This window comes from Rhineura floridana, chromosome 2 (assembly GCF_030035675.1).
Source record: "Rhineura floridana isolate rRhiFlo1 chromosome 2, rRhiFlo1.hap2, whole genome shotgun sequence".
Classification (NCBI taxonomy): domain Eukaryota; kingdom Metazoa; phylum Chordata; class Lepidosauria; order Squamata; family Rhineuridae; genus Rhineura; species Rhineura floridana.
This window is the reverse complement of record NC_084481.1, coordinates 94,862,808-94,885,713: the sequence shown is the minus strand read 5'-3', so window position 1 is coordinate 94,885,713 and position 22,906 is coordinate 94,862,808. Positions and strand designations below refer to the sequence as shown.

The 22,906-nt window shown below is 45.8% G+C and overlaps 1 protein-coding gene across 1 annotated transcript; it reads left to right on the top strand.

The window, feature by feature from the left end:
* The first annotated feature begins 736 nt into the window (after nt 1–736).
* On the top strand, nt 737–22,087 carry RAB15 (RAB15, member RAS oncogene family). The gene is made up of 7 exons (XM_061609488.1): nt 737–1,238; nt 9,795–9,855; nt 13,256–13,316; nt 14,988–15,065; nt 15,436–15,525; nt 16,768–16,833; nt 17,619–22,087. The coding sequence occupies exons 1-7, from the start codon at nt 1,115–1,117 to the stop codon at nt 17,775–17,777; spliced, it is 639 nt and encodes a 212-aa protein (XP_061465472.1). The 5' UTR covers nt 737–1,114; the 3' UTR covers nt 17,778–22,087.
* The last annotated feature ends 819 nt before the right edge of the window (nt 22,088–22,906 follow it).

Sequence of the window (22,906 nt, the reverse complement as noted above, 5' to 3'; positions counted from 1 at the left end):
GGAGAGTGTTCTTGCACTCGGGTCCTGCTTGCGGGCTTCCCCCAGGCACCTGGTTGGCCACTGTGAGAACAGGATGCTGGACTAGATGGGCCACTGGCCTGATCCAGCAGGCTCTTCTTATGTTCTTATGTTCTCTCTTATCTTAATTTCATAAAAAAAAATAAGAACAGCCTGCTGGATCAGGCCAGTGGCCCATCTAGTCCAACACCCTATTCTCACAGTGCCCAACCAGATGCCCATGGGGAGCCACAAGCAGGATCTGAGCTCAATGACACTCCTCATTCTTGAGGTTTCCACCGACTGGTAGTCAGAAGCATACAGTACTGCTTCCAACCATGTAAACAAGGTTAGATGAAGCTCTCTGACCAAATACAAACTGCATTTCCTTCATCCTGTTTAACTACATTGAATTTACCCCTGATATGTGGGAATTGTATTTCTTTCTAGTTATTTATGATGAAGGAAACTCTGCATCTGCTCAGGATCTTTTCGTCCAATCTTGCTTAAGTGTTTCAGAGTCGCGTCTTTGGAAACTGAGCAGGAGCTCACCCTAGGGAATCCCTGGCACGGCGCCGCTCCATACAAACATGCACACCCGAAGGCTCTCGGCCCACTTTCCTTCCTTTGAGCCGGCCGCCTTCCCGCTTTCTCCGCCCCTTCTGCCGAGTGTCAGACACGTGGTGCAAAGTTAGCGTGCTGGCTGGCTGGCAAGCGCAATTTAGCCAGCCCCCGCTCCCTGTCCAAGAGCGTTGGCAGCGTCTCACCTCTGCGCGCCCGGTGCGCTCTGCTTGTGTTCCTGTGTCGTTCGCTCTCTCCTATAGGGAGCAGCAGCAGCACCTTTCTAGTCCTGCTTGCCTCTCCTAGTGGGGAAGCGATTCCCCACCAGCCTTTCAATTATTCCCGCTTTTCTGGATATCCCTCTAGCGGAGCTCAGCAGTCGAGGAGGCGTTGGTTGTGCGAGCTACCTCAGCTGCTCCCTCCCTTCTTGCTTCGCCCGCCGGGTCTTGCAATTGGGGCTCCCTCCCCAGACACACGGACGCCGCGAGCGGAGAGCGCTCAGCTGGGATGGCAGCGGGTGCAGCGCTGGGCTGAAGCCAGAGCGGCCCCGCCAGCCATGGCCAAACAGTACGACGTGCTCTTTCGCCTGCTGCTCATCGGGGACTCGGGCGTGGGCAAGACCTGCTTGCTGTGCCGCTTCACCGACAACGAGTTCCACCCTTCGCACATCTCCACCATCGGTACTGCGGGAGGGGGGAGGGGACCATTGGGAAGCGAAGTGAGGGGATTTGCCGCCCGCTGGCCGGCCTCTTCACCATCTCGGTCGGGAACGGGGACAAAGGCTGAGGAGGACCGACAAGACACCCTCGAACAGGAGGGATCCTGGGCTGCTCGCTCTTAGTATCACCCTGGGCCCGACTCAAGAGAGGGAGACCTCTTGGGCAACACTTGGGGCCTATGGGGCTTTGCTGCTCTCGAGATGGGGAGGAGGGTTGCATCCCTTTTAAAGACGCTGCGTCGTTGGCGCGGCTTAGGATGGGAGCCTACCCGCACAGCTGCCCGTAGCAAGCCCAGAGAAGGAACCGGGGGAGGAGGGCGATTCAGATCTGAGAATTAGGCTCCCTGAAGCAAAGCGAACACCCCTTCCTAAGGCAACAACTGCTGAATGCGCCCCCTCCCCGAAACCCTTTTTTCTTCTTCAGCGCCTTGGCTTCTAGTTACCTGTTGTTAGATGCTGCAGCAGTACCGGGCCTTGCTCGTGCGTTGCCTCAGTTGTTTGGGGAGCCCGTTTTTATTCAATAACCGCCCTGGTCTCCGGTTACTGGGCATATTGCTGCTGCTAAATGCAGTAATGCCAGCTCACCTCAAAGGTGAAAATAAATGCGACGTCATTGTTCTAAAACATGAAGTAGATATAAAGCCGTGAGTCATATGGGGGGGGTGGACAGAAGGGCGAAAGCAAGAGGCAGATTCTTTTCTGAATTCCCAGTGGTGGCTGTGCTGGTCTCATGGAATAAAGTCTGCTTCGCACATGTTTGTTTGTTTTTAAACGGCTCTGACAAATCATGCCCGAGTCTAAACGCATAGCATGTAATAGGCCTGCTTCTTCGGAGCATCTGCTTTTTGTGGGAGTAAGCAGGCACATATCGATGCTGAGAGCCTGGAAGCGGCTATTGTATGAGCCTGTTCTATTTTTAGATACAGGAGTGACTTGTGAGAGCATGCTCATGAGCTAAGAACATCACATGTGAAGCATCCCTACGCGAGATCTAACACTGGTTCAGTAAGAAGCGTGTCCGGTTTTTCTGACAATTGTGCAGGGCTAATCTGAAGTGGTCAAGGGCTGATGTGACAAATAGAGGCCTTCGCTTCTTATAGTGTAAAATGTACTGCCTTCAAGTCGATTCCTACTTATGGCGACCCTATGAATAGGGCTTTCATGAGGCTGAGAGGCAGTGACTGGCCCAAGGTCGCCCAGTGAGCTTAATGGCTATGTGGGGATTCGAACCCTGGTCTCCCAGGTCATAGTCCAACACCTTAATTACATTTATATCTTGCCTTTCCTCCGGCAGGCTCAAGGCAATGGGGCTTTTTGGAGTGGAGATTGTTTATTTGGGGAGGGTGTTGCCTGCTGTCTTATATTTATGGGGGTAGGTGTTTGGCCTGTTTTGGGGTGGGTTCTGAGTACTGTCAATTTTTCTTCTGTGAAATGGGTATTTTGTGGTGCTCACAACAGTTTATTGGATTTACAAATACACCCTTGGGCCCAAAAAAAGTTTTCCCCCTCCGCTGTAACTCCTACGTCACCCCAGCTGCTCTGTTCTATCCCCATTGTTGGAGGCAGTATGCCTGGGAATGCCAGTTGCTGGGATTCCCAGGTAAGGAGAGTGCTCAGGTTCTGCTTGAGGGCTTCCGATGGGCTTCTGATTGGCCACTGTGACAACAGGTTACTGGACCAGATGGGCCTTTGTCTTGATCCAAACAGGTACTTTATATGTTCTTATGCTAGTTCTCTTAGTAGTGAACACATGAAATTAAAAAAAATCTTCTAAAGCATGAATGGAGATTCCTCAATCAGGCCACATACTTCTGGAATTTGGGGCAAGGCTTCCAGCTCAGAAGGTATGACTAGCATGCCTTTCATTTTTAGAAATTGACTTCCAAAAATAACTTGTGTAGATTGTGCAGGATTTTGGGGTGGTGGTGAGATAATGAAGCATTGCTTGAGATGTGGTCATTACATGGCTGTGACTGAACTTCAGCACCTGGCTCTGACCCTTCCTGTTGAGGGCAACATGTTGATGTTTGTATTCTCCTGTAGAGACCATTCAAATTACCAGAGTTTTAATAACTACAATTGATCCTGTGCATGCATAGCCTAAGGCAGGATGGGTGGTCCCCTCTGGGCAACTATCCAGGGGCTGCATGCCAGTGGTGAGTGGGGCCAGAGGCAAAAGTGGGTGGAGCAACAAATGTAACATTTTATGTTTAGTACAGTAGGCTAGTTTCCACACATGCACGCACCCCCCCATCCTCCATCCAGACAAGCAAAAGGCAGTATTGTAGCTCAAGGACACATTCCAGCCAAACAAAAGCACTCAAGGAGGGTGGTGAAGCTGGGCTGAGGAGGGATATGGGCTGGGGAGAAGGGGTGTGATATGGGGAGAGTACCGAGGGCCAAACAGAGAGGCTTGGAGGGCTGCATTTGGCCCCTGAGCCCAGGACTTCCCATCCTTGGCCTATGGCTTGACTCTTCAGAAAATTCAGTTTGCATTGGAAAATATTTTGTTGCCCTACAGAGTGATCTAATTTAGCATGTTTATTTTACTAGCATTTAGTAAACAAAGCTAAACATTGAAACTGCCAAGCTTGCCTAATACTTGTTTGCAGCTGGCATTAATGAATTTATGAAACAGAAAATTTTCTACAGAAAAATAAAGCACCATCTGTAGCGCATACAGTGCCTTGCAAAAGTAATCAGACCCCTGACCAGTGTTGTCATATTACTGAATTACGAATGGTACATTGTAATTTCGTTCTGTATGCTGAATTGATTTTTTTTATTATTTATTTATTTATATATTTATTATTTGATTTATATCCCGCCCTTCCTCCCAGCAGGAACCCAGGGCGGCAAACAGAAACGCTAAAAACACTTTGAGTCTCAGAGTTTCAAAATAAAATATACAGAACGAAATTACAATGTACCATTCGTAATTCAGTAACATGAGAGCATTGGTCAGGGGTCTGATTACCTTTGCAAGGCACTGTATCTATATTAGATATGTAGTCTATCGACATATATATCTCTGTATATATACATATACACACTTTCTAGGAACTTATGTTGCTAAGAGCAAGATTGCTGCTTGGTTCCATGATGTCTTAAAAAAGGGTGCTTGCCTTTCCAAATTCTGCAGGATTCCTTACTCCATACATACTGGTATCCACATATTGCAGAGCCCTTCCTCTTTCCCTGCCCCTCCAGTTGTTTCATATCTTCCAAGAAGTCACTCCGACTAAGCCCAGACTAGTCATTGGCAGAATCAGGTTTAGATCGTGAGTGAACAGATTTTAGGCTTGCAGTATCTACTTTATTATATTTTTCTAGAAGTCTGAGGTCCACCAGCTAGAGCCAGGTGTAAAATAGTGCGTCAGGAGGGCAGACGTGCACTAAGACGTACACTTCCTTTTGGATCAAGATTGTGTGTTGATCGTCGTACGCCGATCTCCCCACATAAAACAAATTCACACACAGGTGTCTTCCAAGCAAAGACCTTATCTTGGAAGACAATCTTACTCGGCCACAAGTGATCGCCAATGAATGAATGGAATATCAATTTAATAAACAGTAAGAATTAAGGGCATGTCGTTTTAAATGCCATACATTTTAAGCATTGTTATTGATACTAGAGCTAAAATGCTTTGCCAGTTAGCAGTTTATAGAGCAGCTGGTTTTAATGTTTGTTCAGTTGTTTGTAATGGTTGCTGGATCAATAAACATATTTAATGTCGATTAATTAAGGGCCAAGTGCCTCTGAGAATATGCTCAGCACAGGACAAAAATCTACTCCTGGTTTCCCCCACAGGGTTTCTTTGTTTCAGACCTCTCTAATTTAGGGTGTGTGAGGCAAGCCTTTTGTTGCTCCTATCAGACAATTGGGAGTCATAAACACTTGTTGATCTACCAAGTAGATCCTGATCTACCTTCTGTCTATCCCTGCTGCAGATTTTACATGTGAACAATGATAGTAAACTAAGAATGGTTAGGCCACTTCAACAGAACATTTTGCACACCCCTAGTGGTAGTTTCTGTGTTAAGCTACTTAACTGGTGTGGAAGGATATGCACCCCATTTGTGGGCTTGCAGTAAAAGAAACTACTATGCCACACTTGGTTCACGATGGTATTCACACATGGAAATATATCCTTTCAGCAGGGCTGTAGAATACATGTTGTTGGACTCCAACTTCCATGAGCCCCAGCCAGCATAGGCAGTTGCAAGGAATGATGGGAGTTGTCATCCAGTAACATCTGGAGGGCCACAGGTTCCCCACCCCTGCCTTATAGGAAAAAAATAATGTATTAAATGGCTTTTATTCAGCCATTGCTAGGCTGGGTTTTCAATCCCACTTCCCTTTTCTCCTGAGATTAGGAAGGTGACTGAAGAGTGAAGTTTCAGGTGCGCCACCTCTCTTGAAAAGCGTGTTCTTGTGTGACTGCTGCTTAGATCCATTAGAACTTATGCACTCAGGTTGACTGCAGCCAGTTTTAGCCAGATAGCAATAGGTATGAATAGCAATGTAATTGGATCTGTTCTTGCTTGAATATATATTTCCTCCAGCAGTGGACCATTTCCAAAATGGTCCTGTTCTCCCACATAGTGATGCAGATGTACAGTTCTCATCTGCATCAAGTTAATGAAGTTCTCATTGTGACCACAGAGTGTGTAGAAAATGCCTTGTGGAGTACAAAGGATCACTTTCAACTTGCTCCTGCTTGATGAATCGTGCATGATATGTGAGTCACCATCAGAAAGCCACACGACTTCTTAAGGAGAAAATATATTTAATCTTGGATCAGGGAGTTTCTTTTAAAGAACGTAAGGATCTGTTTTGCTTCATCAGGCCAAAGGTTCATCTAGTTCAGCAGCCTGTCTCAAATAGTAGTCAGCTGAGTTCCTCTGGGAAATGCATAAGCAAGGCATGATGATGATGATGATGGCTATCCCCTCTTGTTTGTAATTAATTTCTGGTAATTGGAACTATACTGCCTCATAACATGACGTTTCCATTTATGGTTAATAGACATAGGAACCTGCCTTAACACCATGAGACCACTGGTCCACCTCGCTCAGTGTTGCTTTCTCTACACTGACGGGCAGCAGCTCTCCAGGATTTCAGACTGGACACTTTCCCAGCACTTCCTGGAGATGCCGGATTGAACCTGGGATCTTTTGCATGCAAAGCAGTGCTTTACCACTGGGCCACAGCCTGTCCCTTAGCCTCTAACTTGCCTAATGATGGATTTTAAAACCTTTTTGTATTATGGTTTGACTGCCACGATTTCTTAAGCTATGGCTGGCATCTGGGCAGCCTATTACAAGGTTTACAGGTTAAAGCTCACGTCCTTTGGCACTCTCAGGCAGCTATACCCCATCCTACAATCAAAAGAAAGGTGAAGGAAAAGGAGATGTATTGCTAGACAGCAGGTAGATGTTGGTCGGTTTGGACATGCGTCAGTGCTGATATGTTTGCCAGTCAAGATTCTCATATTGTGGCAGGCCACTTGGAAAGATGCATCACGTAAGAAGCTGTGTGCAGCTTTGGTGAAGTTTCTGTTGCGTCCGCTTGTGCTGCTGAAAGGTACTTGCTTCTTCAGTAGTAGAGATTTCAAAGGAAGATATACTCTCCAGTGCTTTCTGGTTTTGTTGGCTCTCCTGCAGAGCGTTAATATGGAGAACTTGGGATTTATGAGGAAAAAGCTACAGAAAAATTTAGACAAGATTGCAGAGACACTGAAGCTGCACACCCGATCAAGGTTAGATTTCCAACTTCTGGCAAAATGAAAATGAATTCACTAGTACTTTTCCATAGTCTTACCATGGGTGTGTTCCTATCACAGCAGGAATCTTTGCGTTCCTTTCAAACCCACATTGGTCTAGACCAGAGATGAGGAGCCTTTGCTGTCCATCCATATGTTGTTGGACTCCAATGCCCATCAGCCCCACCAACGGTCAAGCACAACATCTGGCAGGCTGTAGGTTTCATGCTCATACCCTAGACCATGCACCATGTTCCAGCTATGCATTTTGGCCGCTCAAATGTTTGATAGTCTTCCTGTTTCTGCGACCTATGTGGGAGCTCACAAACCAGGGTCCATCTTACAGTTAGTGCACTGGGGTGTGTTTGGCTGAGGGACTATATGTTTGGTTGATTTGCTTTGGGATGGACTATTCCAGGTTCAGCTTAGAAGCGATGGTGAAACCATTTGTCATCATTCCTCACAACTAGAGGTCTGTTAGTCACTGACGTTGCAGAAATGGGCAATTGCAGAGTAGCAGGAGGAAAAATAAGGTTGCATGCTCTCCTCTGAGCTTCAGTGGTACTTGCAACTGGACAAGCCCATGCAACTCAGAGAAAGAGTGTACCTTCACTAAGTGAGACAGAACCTGTTTTGTATGCATAACATTCCCAATTAAGAAGAATCGCTGAGATCAGGATTGGGAGTCTCTGCCTGAGACTCTGGGAAGCCACAAATCCAAGACAGTACTAAACTAGATGAGCAGCAGATCTTATTAAGTGTGAAGTAGTTTCATATGCATTTTGAAGAAGACATTAAATTCTTCTACTGTCCTAGTGCTGGGATCATTAGCACCTTGGCTATCTGGTCGGCATGCAAACGTCCTACCGTACTGGGGACCTAGGATGTGTCTGATAGTCTTTTTAAAGTCAATTCCAGCTTTGGACAAGTTTTAGTACACTATCATAGAAAAACAAATTATTTTTTTAAATTATTTTATTGGGTTTTTTTCCATAATCAAAGAAAACAAAAACATCAAGTACAAAGAATAGAAAGAGAGGACATCAGCCAAATATATGTATATAATTCTATCCAGATGAGGTAGCAAATTAAAATATAGGACATGCAGGTTTTCAGGAAAGTGATGGTTTTGTAGACCAGTCAACATCAGCTGACCCATAAGATTATTTAGATCCATCTCAGTCTGGCTTCAGGCCTACCTATGGGACAGAAATGCCCTTGATCGCCATGGTAGATGACTTGCACTGGAGAATGGAGAGCGGGGGAGCCTAGGGGGGCACTGCTTTTACAGTGCTTTCAGATTCGTTGAAGGAAGTTCTCAGATGGTAATGCTGGGGAGCTCTTGCTCTGCTCCATGACCTATGGCTTGCAGGATGCTGCAGGGCTTTATATTGACCCCTATGCTCTTTAGCATCTATATGAAACTGCTGGATGAAGTCATTCAAAGGCTTGGGCTGCAATGTCAACAGCATGCTGATGACACACAGCTCTACATTTCCATTTCATCTTCTGATATCAGAGAAGCTATTGAAACCCTGAACCAGTACCTGGAGGCAATTCTGAGATGGATGAGGACAAATAAGCTGAGGTTAAATCAAGACAAAGAGATGGATTGATTCCATAAAGGAAGCCACAGACCTGAATTTACAAGATCTGAACAGGGTGGTTCATGACAGATGCTCTTGGAGGTTGCCATAAGTTGTAATCGACTTGAAGGCACATAACATCAACAAATCAAGACAAGATGGAGGTGCTGTGGGCTGGGAGATCCCCATCTCCAGAAGGAGATTACAGTTGGTGCTAGACAGGGTAGCACTTTTCCTGAAAGACCAAGTTCATAGTTTGGGAGTGCTCATGGAATTGCTGAGTGGAGAAGCCCAAGGTGCATCAGTAGCCAGGATTGCTTTTTGTCAGCTTTGGCTGTTATGCCAACTGCAGCCTTTTCTGGAGAGGGCAGACCTAGCCACAGTGATCCATGCTCTGGCCACATCCAGACTAGACTACTGTAAGATGCTGTACATGGTGCTGCCTTTAAAGACTGCCTGGAAACATCAGCTGGTCCAAAATGCAGCCACCAGAGGCCTGGTGATTGTATTTCAGTAACACTTATATTATACCAACTACACTGGCTTCCAGTGTGTGTTTAAAGTGCTGGTTTTAACCCTTAAAGCCGTAAATGGTTTGGGCCTGAGCAATCTGCCAGCACCTGCACCATCTTACCACACACTGAGATCTCGGTTAGAAACCTCTTGGTGTATCCACCTCCTCTGTGTGTGAGGTAAGCAACCATGAGTGAGAGCTATGACTTCAATTGATTGAAATAAGCTCTTCCTAGCCATTGGCTTAGCTGCTGTAGTGTTATGGAATATTTCAACTGCTCAGAAGTTGAATGAACTGTCAGCATTGTACAGCAAGGCCAGAGAGAGGTGAGTCTGTGTGCTGTTGATGAGAAGGGATTTAACTAAGAAGGGAGGATACAACACCTTCATGATGGTGATCTGCTATTAGATTGTGTGTATGAATGTTTGTATATTAACATAATATGCAAATTGTGATTGTGTGTGAATAGGTGGTTGTGCAATGGACTGAAGATGAATTAGAAACAGAAAATGCTGCACACAAAAACACATTGTGAATATTTGTGGATTTCCATGTATATTCTAAATATATACTCCTAATTGAACACAGCAGAATGTATTGGGTGGTGATGGGATTCACCCTTGTAACCTTATCTTTGCTTTTGTTATTCCCAGGAGTTGATTTTAAAATGAAGACTATAGAAGTAGATGGCATTAAAGTCCGAATACAGATCTGGTAAGTGATCCAGATATTGCAAAATAGATCCTTGGATAGGGAGCTGAATTCTGGATCTCTTGGACCAGATAAGAGTTGCTTGCTGTGGATTCATTGTGAGACCCTGGGCAAGTTCCACATTCTCAGCCTAGTTTCTATCTGTAAAATGGGACTGATAGTATCTCACCTTTATAGTTATAACGTGAACACACACATACAAATTGTAAAACACTCTGCATATTAAGTGCTTTGTAAATTATCAATAGTGGTGGGTAATCAATAAGGTTTATTGAGAGGTAAATAAAGAGAGGTCCAGTAGGATGGTGAGGAGAGTCCATTCAGATTCCTGGGTAGTAATATAACAGTCTGTTATATCAGTCTGTTATAAAGAAGAGTAGCCTTTCTGTGGTTACCTGAATGGGGGTAGTAGCTATTTTTGCAGGATGTGGATTAAAACTCCATGCCTGAAGTACACAGAGTCCTTTGTGAAAGTTGGAGAGTGAAAAAAAGCGGATAAGAGAAAAATCAGCTCATTTGAAATGTGGTGTTGGAGGAGAGCTTTGTGCATACCATGGACTGCAAAAAAGACAAATGATTGGGTGTTAGAATTAATTAAACCAGAACTGTTGCTAGAAGCGAAAATGATGAAACTGAGATTATCATACTTTGGACATATCAGGAGAAGACCTGATTCACTAGAGAAGACAATAACGCTGGGAAAAACAGAAGGGAGTACAAAAAGAGGAAGGCCAAACGAGATGAATTGATTCCATAAAGGAAGCCACAGACCTGAACTTACAAGATCTGAACAGGGTGGTTCATGACAGATGCTCTTGGAGGTCACTGATTCATAGGGTCGCCCTAAGTCATAATCAACCTGAAGGCACATAACAACAAGAATATAGCCTTAGTGGCTACACAAGAGCAGTAGCACTCTATCCTGTTTCGGTGTACTAGAAGAGGGGAAAGGCTTTGACCCAGGACGTTTGCCACTTGATGGGGTTGGTTTTAAATGGAAAGGGGAGTGGTATCCACCCCAGCACTGGGGAGGGTGCTAGACAGCATTCAAAGAACTAATTAAAAACAAAAATAAGAAATCTCTTAAACATGGATGCCTCACCATACGTCAGCATGAAATATCTAATTTTCTGTAAAGGCTCTAGATATGATTATTTCACAGGAGTAGATTTAAATTTGCCCAGCAGGGAGCAGTCACACTGCATAAACCTCCAGAGGTGAAGAGCTCAGTGTGTTTTCTGGTGCAAGTTTCTTTGTACCAATATTCTTTGTCACAATATTAGTGAAGACCATTTGTGGGTCAAACAGCAAGGCAGTCATAAAGATAGTCATGTTTTATGATGACTGCAGTTTAGCACAGGTCTGCTGTTTGGGCTCTTCACCTGCAAGCCCATTGTCTTCTGACACGGCGTCAATTCAAGGGTGCACGTTAGGAAGTGTGTTTGGCAGCTACCTTACCAGAGGTGGGGGTAAGGAGCAGGTGTAATGGTGAGCACTACTCCTGTCTGCCTGATTACTTGCTTGACATAATACAGAGAGAGATTTGGGATAACAGGGCCCACTCATTTCCTCAGCCTAGATCAATTACCATTTGGTTCCTTTCATCTCTGAACTGTTTCTATTCCAGCTGGTCATTCTAAGAACTACTGTGTAACTTTTAAGAACTGATGTTTCAGTTTACTTATTTTCCCCTTTCCTTTTCCTCTTGCACTGTGTCTGTCAGATTGTAAGCCTGAGTGCAGTGGCACTCGGTTTTTGTAAGTTTTTCGGTGGTGCTAAATAAATTTTAAGCACTTTATAAACAATGGGCAGAACCCAACATTGCATGAGCAGATGTCTGCTTGAATAACAGAACACCATCTTCCTCTCCTCACCCTGCAGCACCTCCCCACACATCACCAAGATCTGCTTTTGAACTTTCCCCAACCCTCGGGAGCAGACCTGTTTCACAAGCAGAAGCCTGTACCACTTGTGCACAGACAGCATGGGATACAACCCAATAGCTGATAATCATAATACACTTGTCCATGTGACTGCCTACTTATATTCAGTTGGGATAGATCATGTGGATAAAAACTGCACTGTATGGCCCTTAGTTTACATATTGTGCATAACTTGAAGCAACTTTTTTTTGTCCCCCACGGGTGGCAATGTAAAGAATGCTACCCTGACAGTGCAACCCTAGGTGTACTTGCTCAGAAGTGCATTACACTATGGGGCTTACTTCCTACTAAATATACATAGGATTGTGTAGTCCTATATATACATATATTGTACATATATATACAACAGCTGGCTGTATAGTCAAGGCTGTATATGTTTGGTATGTTGGTGCAGAATTTTGGCACCTTCAGATTTTCTGCTTTCATCTTTTTCTAGGCTCTTGTTCCTACAGTCTGGTTCGGAGCATATAGGGAGCCCATAGGGGGAAAGGTTATGACACTTGGGGGCGTTTAGTTTAGGAAAAAAAGTGAGTAAGGGGGAACCTGATAGAGGTGTATAAAATGATCCATGGTGTGGAGAAAGTGGACAGAGATGTTTTTCTCCCCCTGTCATAACACTTGGTCCTGGGGCCTTCTGATGAAGCTGGACAGCTTCAGGACAGGAAAAAAGTACTATTTTGCACAAAAAATAGTTAAGCTAGGGGATTTGCTCCCTCTAAATGTAAATGTACTGCCTTCAAGTTGATTCTGACTTATGGCAACCCTATGAGTAGGGTTTTCATGAGGCTGAGAGGCAGTGACTGGCCCAAGGTCACCCAGTGAGCTTCATGGCTATGTGGGGATTCAAACCCTGGTCTCCCAGGTCCAGATGTAGCAATATCCACCAACCTGAATGTCTTTAACAGAGGATTAGACAAATTCATGGAGAATAAGGCTATCAACGGCTACTAGCCGTGTTGGCTGTATTCTGCAACACTGCCAGAGGTAGGATGCCTCTGTATACTTGTTGCTGGGTATCACAAGTAGGGAGAGTTATCATATGTACCAATGTATGACATGCCTGTGAAGATGTGTATAATGAGGAATTATAGATAAAAGGACCCCCTTGCAGGGGAGGGAGGGAGGGAATCCATGTGTTTATAATTCTGACATTGTTATTCCTTTTTGTTAAGAATATTAGTGAAATCAGTTTTTTTAAAAAAAAACAAGTAGGGAGAGTGCTCTTACACTCAGGATCTGTTTGTGGGCTTTCCAGAAGCATCCGGTTGCCCACTGTGAAAAACAGGATGCTGGACTAGAGGGGCCTTTGGCCTGATCCAGCAGGGCTCTATTGTGAAATTTTGAGGCTGATGTTTTTGTAAGAAGGTTACTGGGCTTGAAGTTCCCAAGCCATACATTGGGGTCTGCTGTGAACAGGTGAAAGCATCCATTCCCTGTAACGATATCTGCTTTTATTCCAGGGACACTGCAGGTCAGGAGCGATATCAGACCATCACCAAGCAGTACTACAGACGAGCCCAGGTAAATCTGTTTTCTCCTAGGTGAGAAGCAATGCCAGAATAATGGAAGTACCTAGGAAGGACTTGCTGGCATTTGCCAGAGTCATTCAAGCATTAGTCTCAGTGCCATTTCTCAAACACCTTCTTTTGTTGCCGGAGATAAAAGCAAAAACTGACCAAAGTCCAGGGAGATGGCCTAGCAAAAAGTGGATGTGTCTGAGATTCTCTCCTTTTATGACATTAGTTCATTCTTTGTGACACCCAGAACTTTGGGGCCAATGCTGGCAAAGCATTGGTCTAAGAAAGGGTCCCAATATGTGGAGCTTCCTCACATGCAGAACTCCCTGCCTACCAAAGTGGGTCTGGGCCCATTTCTTTATAGCAGGGGGCAGGAACCTTTTTCAGCCTGAGGGCCACATTCCCTTCTGGGCAGCCATCGGAAGGCCACATGCCAATAGAGAGCAGGACCAGAAGCAAAAGTGGGCAGAGCAGCTGATGTTAAGTTACTCGCACACCCCTCTCTGTCTTCCATCCAGACAAGCAAGACGTGCTGTCAGAGGTCAATGACACAATCTAGCCAGGTAAAAGTATTCAAGGCGGATGCCAAGCAATGCTGGTGAAGGGAGTGGCTGGGGAGGCTGTGAGGCCTGGAGAGAGTCCTAAGGGCCAGACAGAGAGCCCTAGAGGGCCATCCCTGCTTTGTAATTTTAGGCAGTTGGTTAAGACACAACTTTTTCAGAGGGTGCTTGGAGACCTGATTAGACAAATGGCGTAGCTGCTGCTAGCGATTGGTTATCAGTTGTGGGGTCTGTGGGTGTGTTTAGAATTGTGCTTTTTCTATGGATTTTATGAATTCTTATTTTGTTGAAAGCCACCCTGCAAAGGGCAGTATATAGATAAATAAGCAAGCCAGCTTCCTCAGCTGAATCAGGAGACGGTACACCGGCAGCCCAGTGTCTGGGATGGCCGCTGGCCTTTTGTCCTCAAGTGGTGAAAAAAGCTTGGGGCGACCATGAAGTTTCTCAGTGAAGACAGACTCTTGCAGGAATTTAGAGCTACTGTTATGGTGCATAAAATGCAAAGGTAGCTGTGTTGGTCCATAAGCAAAAAATAAATAAATAAAAAATCCATATGTGGACAATGCCCTTCGGAAGACCTACCAAAATGTCACAAAATACTGGCAAGCTTTGAAATTCACCAGAACTCTTAAGCAAGATGTTTCACCAAAGACATTGGGGTGGGGGGTGGGGTGGGATTGTTAGTTGAATTCCAGCCAAAGAAGCCTGCTCTGTTGCTGCAGGGAATCCAGACTGATTAGCCAACTCCATAGGGGAAAGACTGGCACCTCCGTTAAACAGCTGTCCGTTATCTAGCACAGTGGCAGCCTGCCCTGTAACAGTCTTGTAGAAACAAGATTGTTTTGGTTTATCTGCAGTATTTAGAGGCCACATTTTCCATGAAGGTTTGGGGGAGTTTGGCCTACGCACAGATGTGCACAGACTGTCATCTGTTAAAGGCCAGGAGAAGAGGGGATACCAATTCTCCAACCCCTCAGCATAATTCCTGGCAGAGGGTACATAGGGAATGTCACGTTAAGTGACTGATTTCCCCCCTATCTTCCCATCACCTTTTGATTCAGGTGACACCTTGTCCTCCCTCCATTCTGTTTTCTTGACTTGATTCTTTTCCCTAGGGGATATTCTTGGTGTACGACATTAGCAGTGAGCGCTCGTACCAGCACATCATGAAATGGGCCAGTGATGTGGACGAGGTAAGTGGAAGTGTCTCTGTGCTGCTTTCTCTGTCACTGGGGAATGTCTAGTCCAGCATGAGAGAGAGGGGGCCTTGGCAAAACTGGAGGGACTGCTCCTGCTCAGAGGCATGTACTTCCTGTGAGGCAACCCTGTGATTCTTTTAATAGCCGTGTTAAGGTCAGATGTGGTTTGGGTGGTGCCATTTTTCCAGTGATCGTGCTGCGGTGATGGAAGAAGCTGTTCTACCCTATGCAACTGTTAAAAAGCCACAGACGTGGAGCGTATGGCAGTCCTAAGAAGTCTGAGTAATGCCCTATAACGCAGCTTTTATGCAGGTGCCAATCTGTGCAGAATGGGATGGGCTAAAGTCTTTTCCCTTCTTTCCAGTATGCTCCAGATGGTGTCCAAAAGATCCTCATTGGGAATAAAGCAGATGAGGAAGAGAAGAGGCAAGTAGGCAAAGAGCAAGGCCTCCAGGTAAACTTCTTGGATAGGTACTAGCTGTCCTCCATGGAGATGTAAGCCTCCCTGACAGTGCCAGGGGGAAATTAGGAAAAAAGGAAGCTGCATTATACAGAGCCAGACCATCTAGCTCAGTATTCAGCTATTGGGAACCTTTGGCTCTCCAGATGTTACTGAACCACAACTCTCATAATTTCTGGCCATTGGGCAAGGTTGCTGAAGCTGATGGGAGTTGTAGTTCAGACCTGTAGTTCAGATCTGCACTGACTGGCAGCAACTCTACAGAGTTTCAGACAGGAGTCTCTTCCAGCCATGCCTGGAGATACCGGGGAATGAACCTGAGCCCTTCTGATGCAAAACAGGTAACTCTGCCACTGAGCTATGACCCTTCCCCAAGGTCAGGATTTTTAGTCAGGCCTTTTAAATAACTGATGTAGTCTGGGTGTCTTCGTTTTTAAGACCTGTTTTAACTTTCATGATGCAATGTGTTCTGATTTTTTTTGTATTTATCTTGCTTTCTATTTGATGGTTTTGTGTCGCACTTTGTATTTAAATTGTTTTCTTATTTATTGGGTGATGCCCAGCATGGGGCAGCATGCAAACAAATAAAGCTAGCTTGCTTCTCATTTGTACTACATCAATGGGCCTCACAATGTTTCGTTATTCTTCCATACAACCCACCCACCTACCCCTGCAAAATCCCTCTACATAGAAAACTGGCATGTCAGAAACCCTTTCCACTATGTGATAGGGGGTTTTGTTGTTCAGAAACGTCTATGGTCATGTAAGCCCTACGTGCACTTCGGGTATATCCAGGAACACTTTTATCGCCTCATCTGCTGTGGGTGTGAACTAGGCCGGAGTCTGATCTAGAAAGGAAGATGGTGGGGGGCAGTTAAACGTTGAACCTGTGGAAATGGGGTCTGGCACCTGGTCTCTTTCCTGCATAGTACTGTTTTACAGTGCAGCAGGGCCACTCCTTATTATAAGAGGTGGCGTCAAGGTCTGGAGCTGGACCTCATTCTACCAGTTTTTCTAGCCCCTGACTAATCTGTGAGTCGTGGTATGTATCTAGGGCTGCTCTTTTCCCCCATTCAGAAACTCCAAATGCTACCTAGCTTGCTTTTATACAAGCTGTCTTCTAGACTTGGGAGCAGAGGGGAAGAGAGAAGGTACAGCTGGATCTGAAGGAGCTTGATCAATATATTGACAGTGGCTGTATCTGCATGTAAACTTGTCAGAACTTCTGTCTTCCAGCTGGCCAAGGAGTATGGCATGGATTTCTATGAAACAAGTGCCTGTACCAATGTGAACATCAAGGAGGTAAGAACTCTGTATATGGAGCTTCCAGGTGGCTAGGGCTTCCAGGCCAGTTTACCATCTTTGCAGAACAAACTGAGATAAAGAGCAAAAGAGAGTGTCCTTGGAAATCCTTGGGCTTGCCTATAGGTCTTGACCCATAACAGGCAGTAGGTATCTCACCTTTGGGAGAGAAAGCAAAGTACACTATATATTGTTTCATTAAGAGGAAAATGTTCACACAAATGAAACTTAGACATTTTATATCCAATGGTGGCTTTTGAGCTAATAATGGAAAGTGCTTCTGCTTATGCAAGGTGGGGTACCTGGTTTGCACACACCCCTTGCAGTCCTCTGTGCCATATCCCATAGCTGTTCTGGACAATCTCCCAACCCTCAGGAACAGCTTTTCAGTGGGCTACAGTGGAAAGGGGAATTGGCAAAAATTGGGTCCATTGGATACAAACCTATGTGTAGTAGTGTTTGCAGTTAGTGTAAAAACTAGCACATGGTTAGAACATGACTCCATTACTGATTTCAGTGGGACATATTTAAGCATATGCGTTACTCTCCCATTTTAAGCAGGATTGTAAATTGATCTCACCTGTAGCAAATAAAAATTTGAGAAAACAAAAACTACTTTCTAGTTTACTTTAAATGTCTAAAACAGGGATGCATATGCAGACATGCTAGTAAACGTGTTGTGGGCTAGTAACTTGTGTAGACTTGTTTGCAGGCTGATCCAAATCTATGCATCAATAGATATGTAAGCTGCAGGGATAACAGCTATTTCTTCTTATCTCTTTCAGTCTTTCACTCGTCTGACAGAGCTGGTCCTTCAGGCCCATAAGAAAGAGCTTGATGGTCTCCGCACGTATGCAGCTGATGAACTGAACCTGGTTGAGCTGGATGAAGAAGCAAGCAAGCCAGAGGGCACAGAGCACTCCCCCAAGACCTGCTGGTGCTGAAGGCCTCCAATCGCTCTTCCTTTCTCCCCTCACCCATCCCCAGTGCAGGTAGAAAGGCTGCCACCTAGAAAGGGTTGGCTTGCTGTGCTCCTCTCTGGCCTTTGGTTGCCTGCCCGCCTGCCCACTATCTGTCCTGCTGGATCCTCTTTGGATTTCCTGATGTGTCTCCTCAATTGGTGATTTCTGTTGTCCCCCAAACTCCCCGGATCCAAATCTGTTCAGGGGGCTCACAATGCAGAACATCACCCTGCTACCTTCATGGAAGAGCTGTGCTTGGCAATTGCAGCCAAGGCCTTATCAGCAGCCTCTCAGCCTATCCAGATGCTCTGCGGCCTTGCCCTTTTCCGTGGGCAGATGAGCCAACTGGTTCTGTGTCTGGATGGGACTAAGCCTGTCCCCTGAGAACAGGGTCCTTGAGGAGGGAAATGTCATTATCTGTTCTCCAGGTAGGCCATTGGCTAGCACACCCTCGATAGCAGGCCCACTGATGGCTTGTTAGTCTATATCCCCCCACGGACATGGCCTTGCCATTTCAGCATCTGCCCTAACTTTGTGCAGGGTTGGGGCTTTATGGCTATCTTGGACAGAGTGTTTTGTTCATCCCTGGCTGCCTGGAGTTTACTACTGAAACTGTCATCTCAGCATCTCACCAAAACTGGATTTGTTCCAAAGTGTGCAGTGGCATCTCTTGCCCTGCTAAGCATAAGTTCCTGGGAGCAACAAGAGTCTAGCCCTACTGGGAAGAGGGTTGGATGATGAAATGTGGGGCTCCAATTCAGTTTCATCTTAACTAGTTACTGAGAAATGAATGTTTCCTTCTTCCTGCCCAGACTAGACTCCGTTGTATAACTCCTTTCAAGCCCTGGGCTGTACATCAAGCAAGAAAGATCCTTGCTCTGCAATCTACTCAAATTTTGTCAGAAATCTTCCCTTTGCCCTTCTTGGGTATCTTTGGCGGCACAGGTATCCACTAGGCCTGTATCCCTGTGCCAATGGAGCTAGAGAACCCACCTCTATCTATGTGTTACATGTGCAGACTTGGCTTTGGGAGCCCCCTTTGAATGATTTTTCCAGCTACCCATCAAAGCCGTGATCAACGCACCGTAATCTGTGCATCAAGCCTTCCCTCATTTTTCCCCACTCTCTCAAGGCCTATCCTGTAAGAAGTTGCTTAAGACCCTTTTGGTGGTCTCTCTTTAGAATTTCCTCTGCAGGCTTTTGAAATTCAACCTGATAGATTCGGGGGGGGGGTAGGGGTAGTGATTTGCCATGTGCTGCTAACGTGGCTCAATCAGAGCAAACAAAAACTTGCCTGCCTGCATGTTGCACCAGCATTCCCCCTCTCGCCTTGACTTACAGTACTCGACAAGGGAGATCTAAACATGCTCAGCAGCATGCCCCGGTGTTCTAATCTATATGCTTGCCTGCTCCAGAGTAGCTGCTCCCTGCATGCCAAAACCTTGGGGGATGCTAAGACTCCTTTCCTCTCTTCAGAGCCGCCCCTAGGCACTGGGAAGCAGGGCAGTTGCCCTGGGCCCTGCACATTGGCGATGAGAAGCTGGGCTGCGGCAGGGTTTTTTTCTCTTCAGCCATGCAGTCTCACCAGCCACTTCCCGCTCTTGGGGAATCTCCCGCTCTTCAGCTGCGTGCCTAAGTGGTTTTTCCCTTCTCTGCTCTTCAGCTGTGAAGCGGGTGTGCGTGCGGCACTTAGCTAGCTAATTTTAGGCAGGAGGTTTGAATCCCCTGCCTGAGTGGCTTCCTTGTGCTGCCTGCCGCCCGCTCATCAGTTGTGCAGCGCGTTTACAGGCAGTGCTTGCCGGCTTATTCTGGGCGGGAGGTTTGAAAGAGAGAAAGAATGTGGGGGGGGGCAACTATGCTTTTGCCCTGGGCCCCACACATGCTATGGACAGGCCTGCCTCTCATGTATAAATGCCAGCAATGGGCCGCAGTTGCTGGATCTAGAAGGGATGGATGTCAGCTGGAGGCTTTTTAAGTGGGATGTGGTACAACAATCCTCTTGCTGCATTGACAGGTTGTCTTTGGCAGGAGTGGGGTAGGGCTTAGGCATGAGCCATTCAATCCACAGAAAATGTTCTTGTGTCTGCGTGGTGACCTGCCCTTCCCTTGCCACAAGCTAATGCCAGAGAGCAGGCAGATCTGCATTACTCTACTCTTTTCCTACTATATACCGACACACACTCTCTCTCTCTGGAGCAGATGAAAAAAAAAATTTCCCTCACAGAAGGAGGGGAATAGCAGGTAGAGGGGATGGAATTGATTGTGTTGTGATGCTTAGTCCAAGGGTTTTGTCCTGAGAGCAGGGTGCCTTGCAGTTCAGAAAAGGCTCCACTTCCCAAGTGTTTGTGTGTGCCCTTTTCTAAAAACTGCCAAGTTTTACCTCTTTCCTTGTGTTGGGTGGGTTTGAACTGGCTTCAAGCCACTGAAAACAAATGGAAACCATGAAGTTCTTCACACAGTGCCTGCTGCTGGCAAAGGGGGTTCTTGTGGCCACAGTCACCTTGGGAGCCCGTTTCAGGACCCATGGAGAAGGCACCGAATGACTGGCTACAAGGGACCACTTCCTGCCAGATCTAGTGTGATACTAGGGACATTGTAGACACTTTTAGAGACGTATCTAGCCATTAACCAGTTGGGAGTTTTTTGTGTCGACCAGGGAGCAGCAGGAGCCCTCTGGCCTTCCAAATATTGCTGGACTATAGCTCCCATCATCCCTGACTGCTGGCCATGCTGGCTGAAGTATGATGGGAGTTGGAGTCCAACAACTTAGGGAGAGCCACAGGTTCCCCAACCTTGATGTAGTAGGTCCCAAAGTCTGCTAGAACAGGTTAAATTGCAGTAAAATGGGCACGGGGGATATTTTTTTGTGTTAGGGGGGCTAGGCATCTTTGCCCTGAAAATGAAGACAGGTGCAGACTGAGTGAAATAGGATGGGCCAAAGCAGGATATGTCCCCCACCCCAAACTCTGTTGGGATGATTATTTGGAACCTGCTGGCTCTCACTGGCTTTGGTCTACCTAGTTTGTTGGAAGGGTGAAATGAAGACCAAGAGCCAATTCATATGGTCTGTCTGCACGAGGCCTGATGCTGTGTCTTCTCACTCCCTTTTCTGCCTTCAATCAACTGTGCCCAAAGTGAATGGGTGTGTGGTGAGTGCAGATAGCAGTTTTACATGAGCACTTCTGATAACTGCACTGGGGAAGGCCTCTGGTAGCACACAAGGCTGCCATGCTAGGTGTATGCATGATAAGAAACTTGGCATAACTCACTTAGCATGGTCGCAGTGTAATTTGGGGTGGGAAACATCCCAGCAACAGCACCAGTGGCTGGCTACCTGCAGAGTAGTTGTCTGAAACAGCTCCTGGATGTCCCTTCTTTAAAACTCTGTTGCTTGAGCTGCCCTCAAGAAGGTCTGTCTGAAATTATCAAGGAGAGGGACACCATTCTGTCTCTGAAGTGAGTACTGAAAGCTTCCCAAGATCCCAGGCTCTGCAAGTGGCAGAGATATAAAGGTTGGGAGGGCCCATGGATATGTCCCCCTGTAGCCCTTTCTTGCTTGTTGCAATCCAGCATCCTGCTGGTACCGCTTGCTCCACCTGGGATCTAAGACCATCGCTATTTTTCCACCCAATATAATAGAAGCTGGGCTGCTGATGCTGTTAAGCTAATGCACAAATTAGTCTCCAATGTAATCTTCACAACACACGAGACCAGGAAGGGAGTAGAGACTCTGCCCATCTATGGATTGAACTAGAGTTCTTTATTGCTCTAGAACCGGCAAGGGCAGTTTCTGGGTTGTAGGTACTTGCAAACAAGCAGTGGATGAAGCCTCTAGCTCCCAACACGGAGCAAAATTAGCCACCCTGATAGCATTTAGGGAATTGCATTCTGGGACATTAGACAACTGTGTCAGTGTGAGAATACCTCCCTAATCAGTGTGGACTTTTCTCTGTGCAGATTAGAGTGGTGCTTTCTAGAGACCACAAAGTGCTTCTTGATTTCAGGCCAGTGCCTGGGAAAGTGAGGAGGATTCTGGGAATCTAGTACTGTCCAGTCTTTTGAGGCTTCCTCTGTCCTGTTAAGTCATGGATCATAGCGACTTGTCTGTCTGTAGCAGAAACTGTTGCATATAAACTTGTCATGGATCCAGCCACACATACAACTTTCTGAATCCTCTGCTGTCTGTAATTTGTGAACTTTGCACTTTGACTGGGTTTCCTTGTATGACCTGTCATCATAACTCATTATTTTGAAAAGAAAGATCTTTACAGAAATAAAGATTCTCAAAGTGGTTGGTGGCTGCTGTATTTTCTCACTGGGTGGCTAGCTCAGTCCTTGGCTCTGCGCTGCTGCTGAGAAACAAATTCAGGAGCAGGCGCTCAAGTGGCAAACCCTTCCCTATGTGAGAGAACATAGCTCATTCCAAATGGAAACAGAGCTAGGTTTAACTCATGCTGCAAATGGGCTCATTTGCACACGGAATAAGTCAAAGAAGCCAACTAGGTGTGGAATGGATGTAGCTCAGCACATGCATTAGTGCAACCAGCTTTGTTCAGGGATATGGTGACAGGCAAGGATTAGTTCTACCCATGTGTGACCACACAGATGTGTCTGCATCTATGCTTGTATTGTGACAAACATAAAATGTCTCCTTCAAAATGGTAATGTTTGGACACTGCCAATAGCACAAGGTGCCTATTGTCTTCATCAATTTACTTAGGTGGGGAAGCTGTGGTTCTTGCAGATACTTATTTGTTTTATAGCCTGCCCTTCCTCTTGAAAGAGCCAAGGGTGGCAAATCTAAACAAAACAATTTAACAAGAAAAAGAAAAGCATACTAAAAACAGTTAAAATATATTCCAAATCAGTGATTACAAATTAAAAACATTCTAAAATACAGTTAAAAATATTCTGAAACACAGTTAAAACAGTCTTTCTTCAGTGATCTTTGGGTTTCCAGGAACAGTCCCTTTCAGGAGGAATTTGAAAACATTCCTGTTTACCCCTTATTTGTGCAACCTATGTCAAAATGGGTAAACAGGAATGTTTTCAAATTTCTCCTGAAAGTCAGTAGTGATGGAGACAGATGCACCTCACTGGGGCATTCCACA

What these genes read in the sequence shown, in the direction of transcription:
- RAB15 (XM_061609488.1), top strand. Translation starts at nt 1,115, where the DNA reads ATGGCCAAACAGTACGACGTGCTCTTTCGCCTGCTGCTCATCGGGGAC. An exon ending in TTCGCACATCTCCACCATCG is followed by an intron (nt 1,239 to 9,794) that starts GTACTGCGGGAG and finishes TGTTATTCCCAG; the next exon opens with GAGTTGATTTTAAAATGAAG. An exon ending in GCAAAGAGCAAGGCCTCCAG is followed by an intron (nt 15,526 to 16,767) that starts GTAAACTTCTTG and finishes TCTGTCTTCCAG; the next exon opens with CTGGCCAAGGAGTATGGCAT.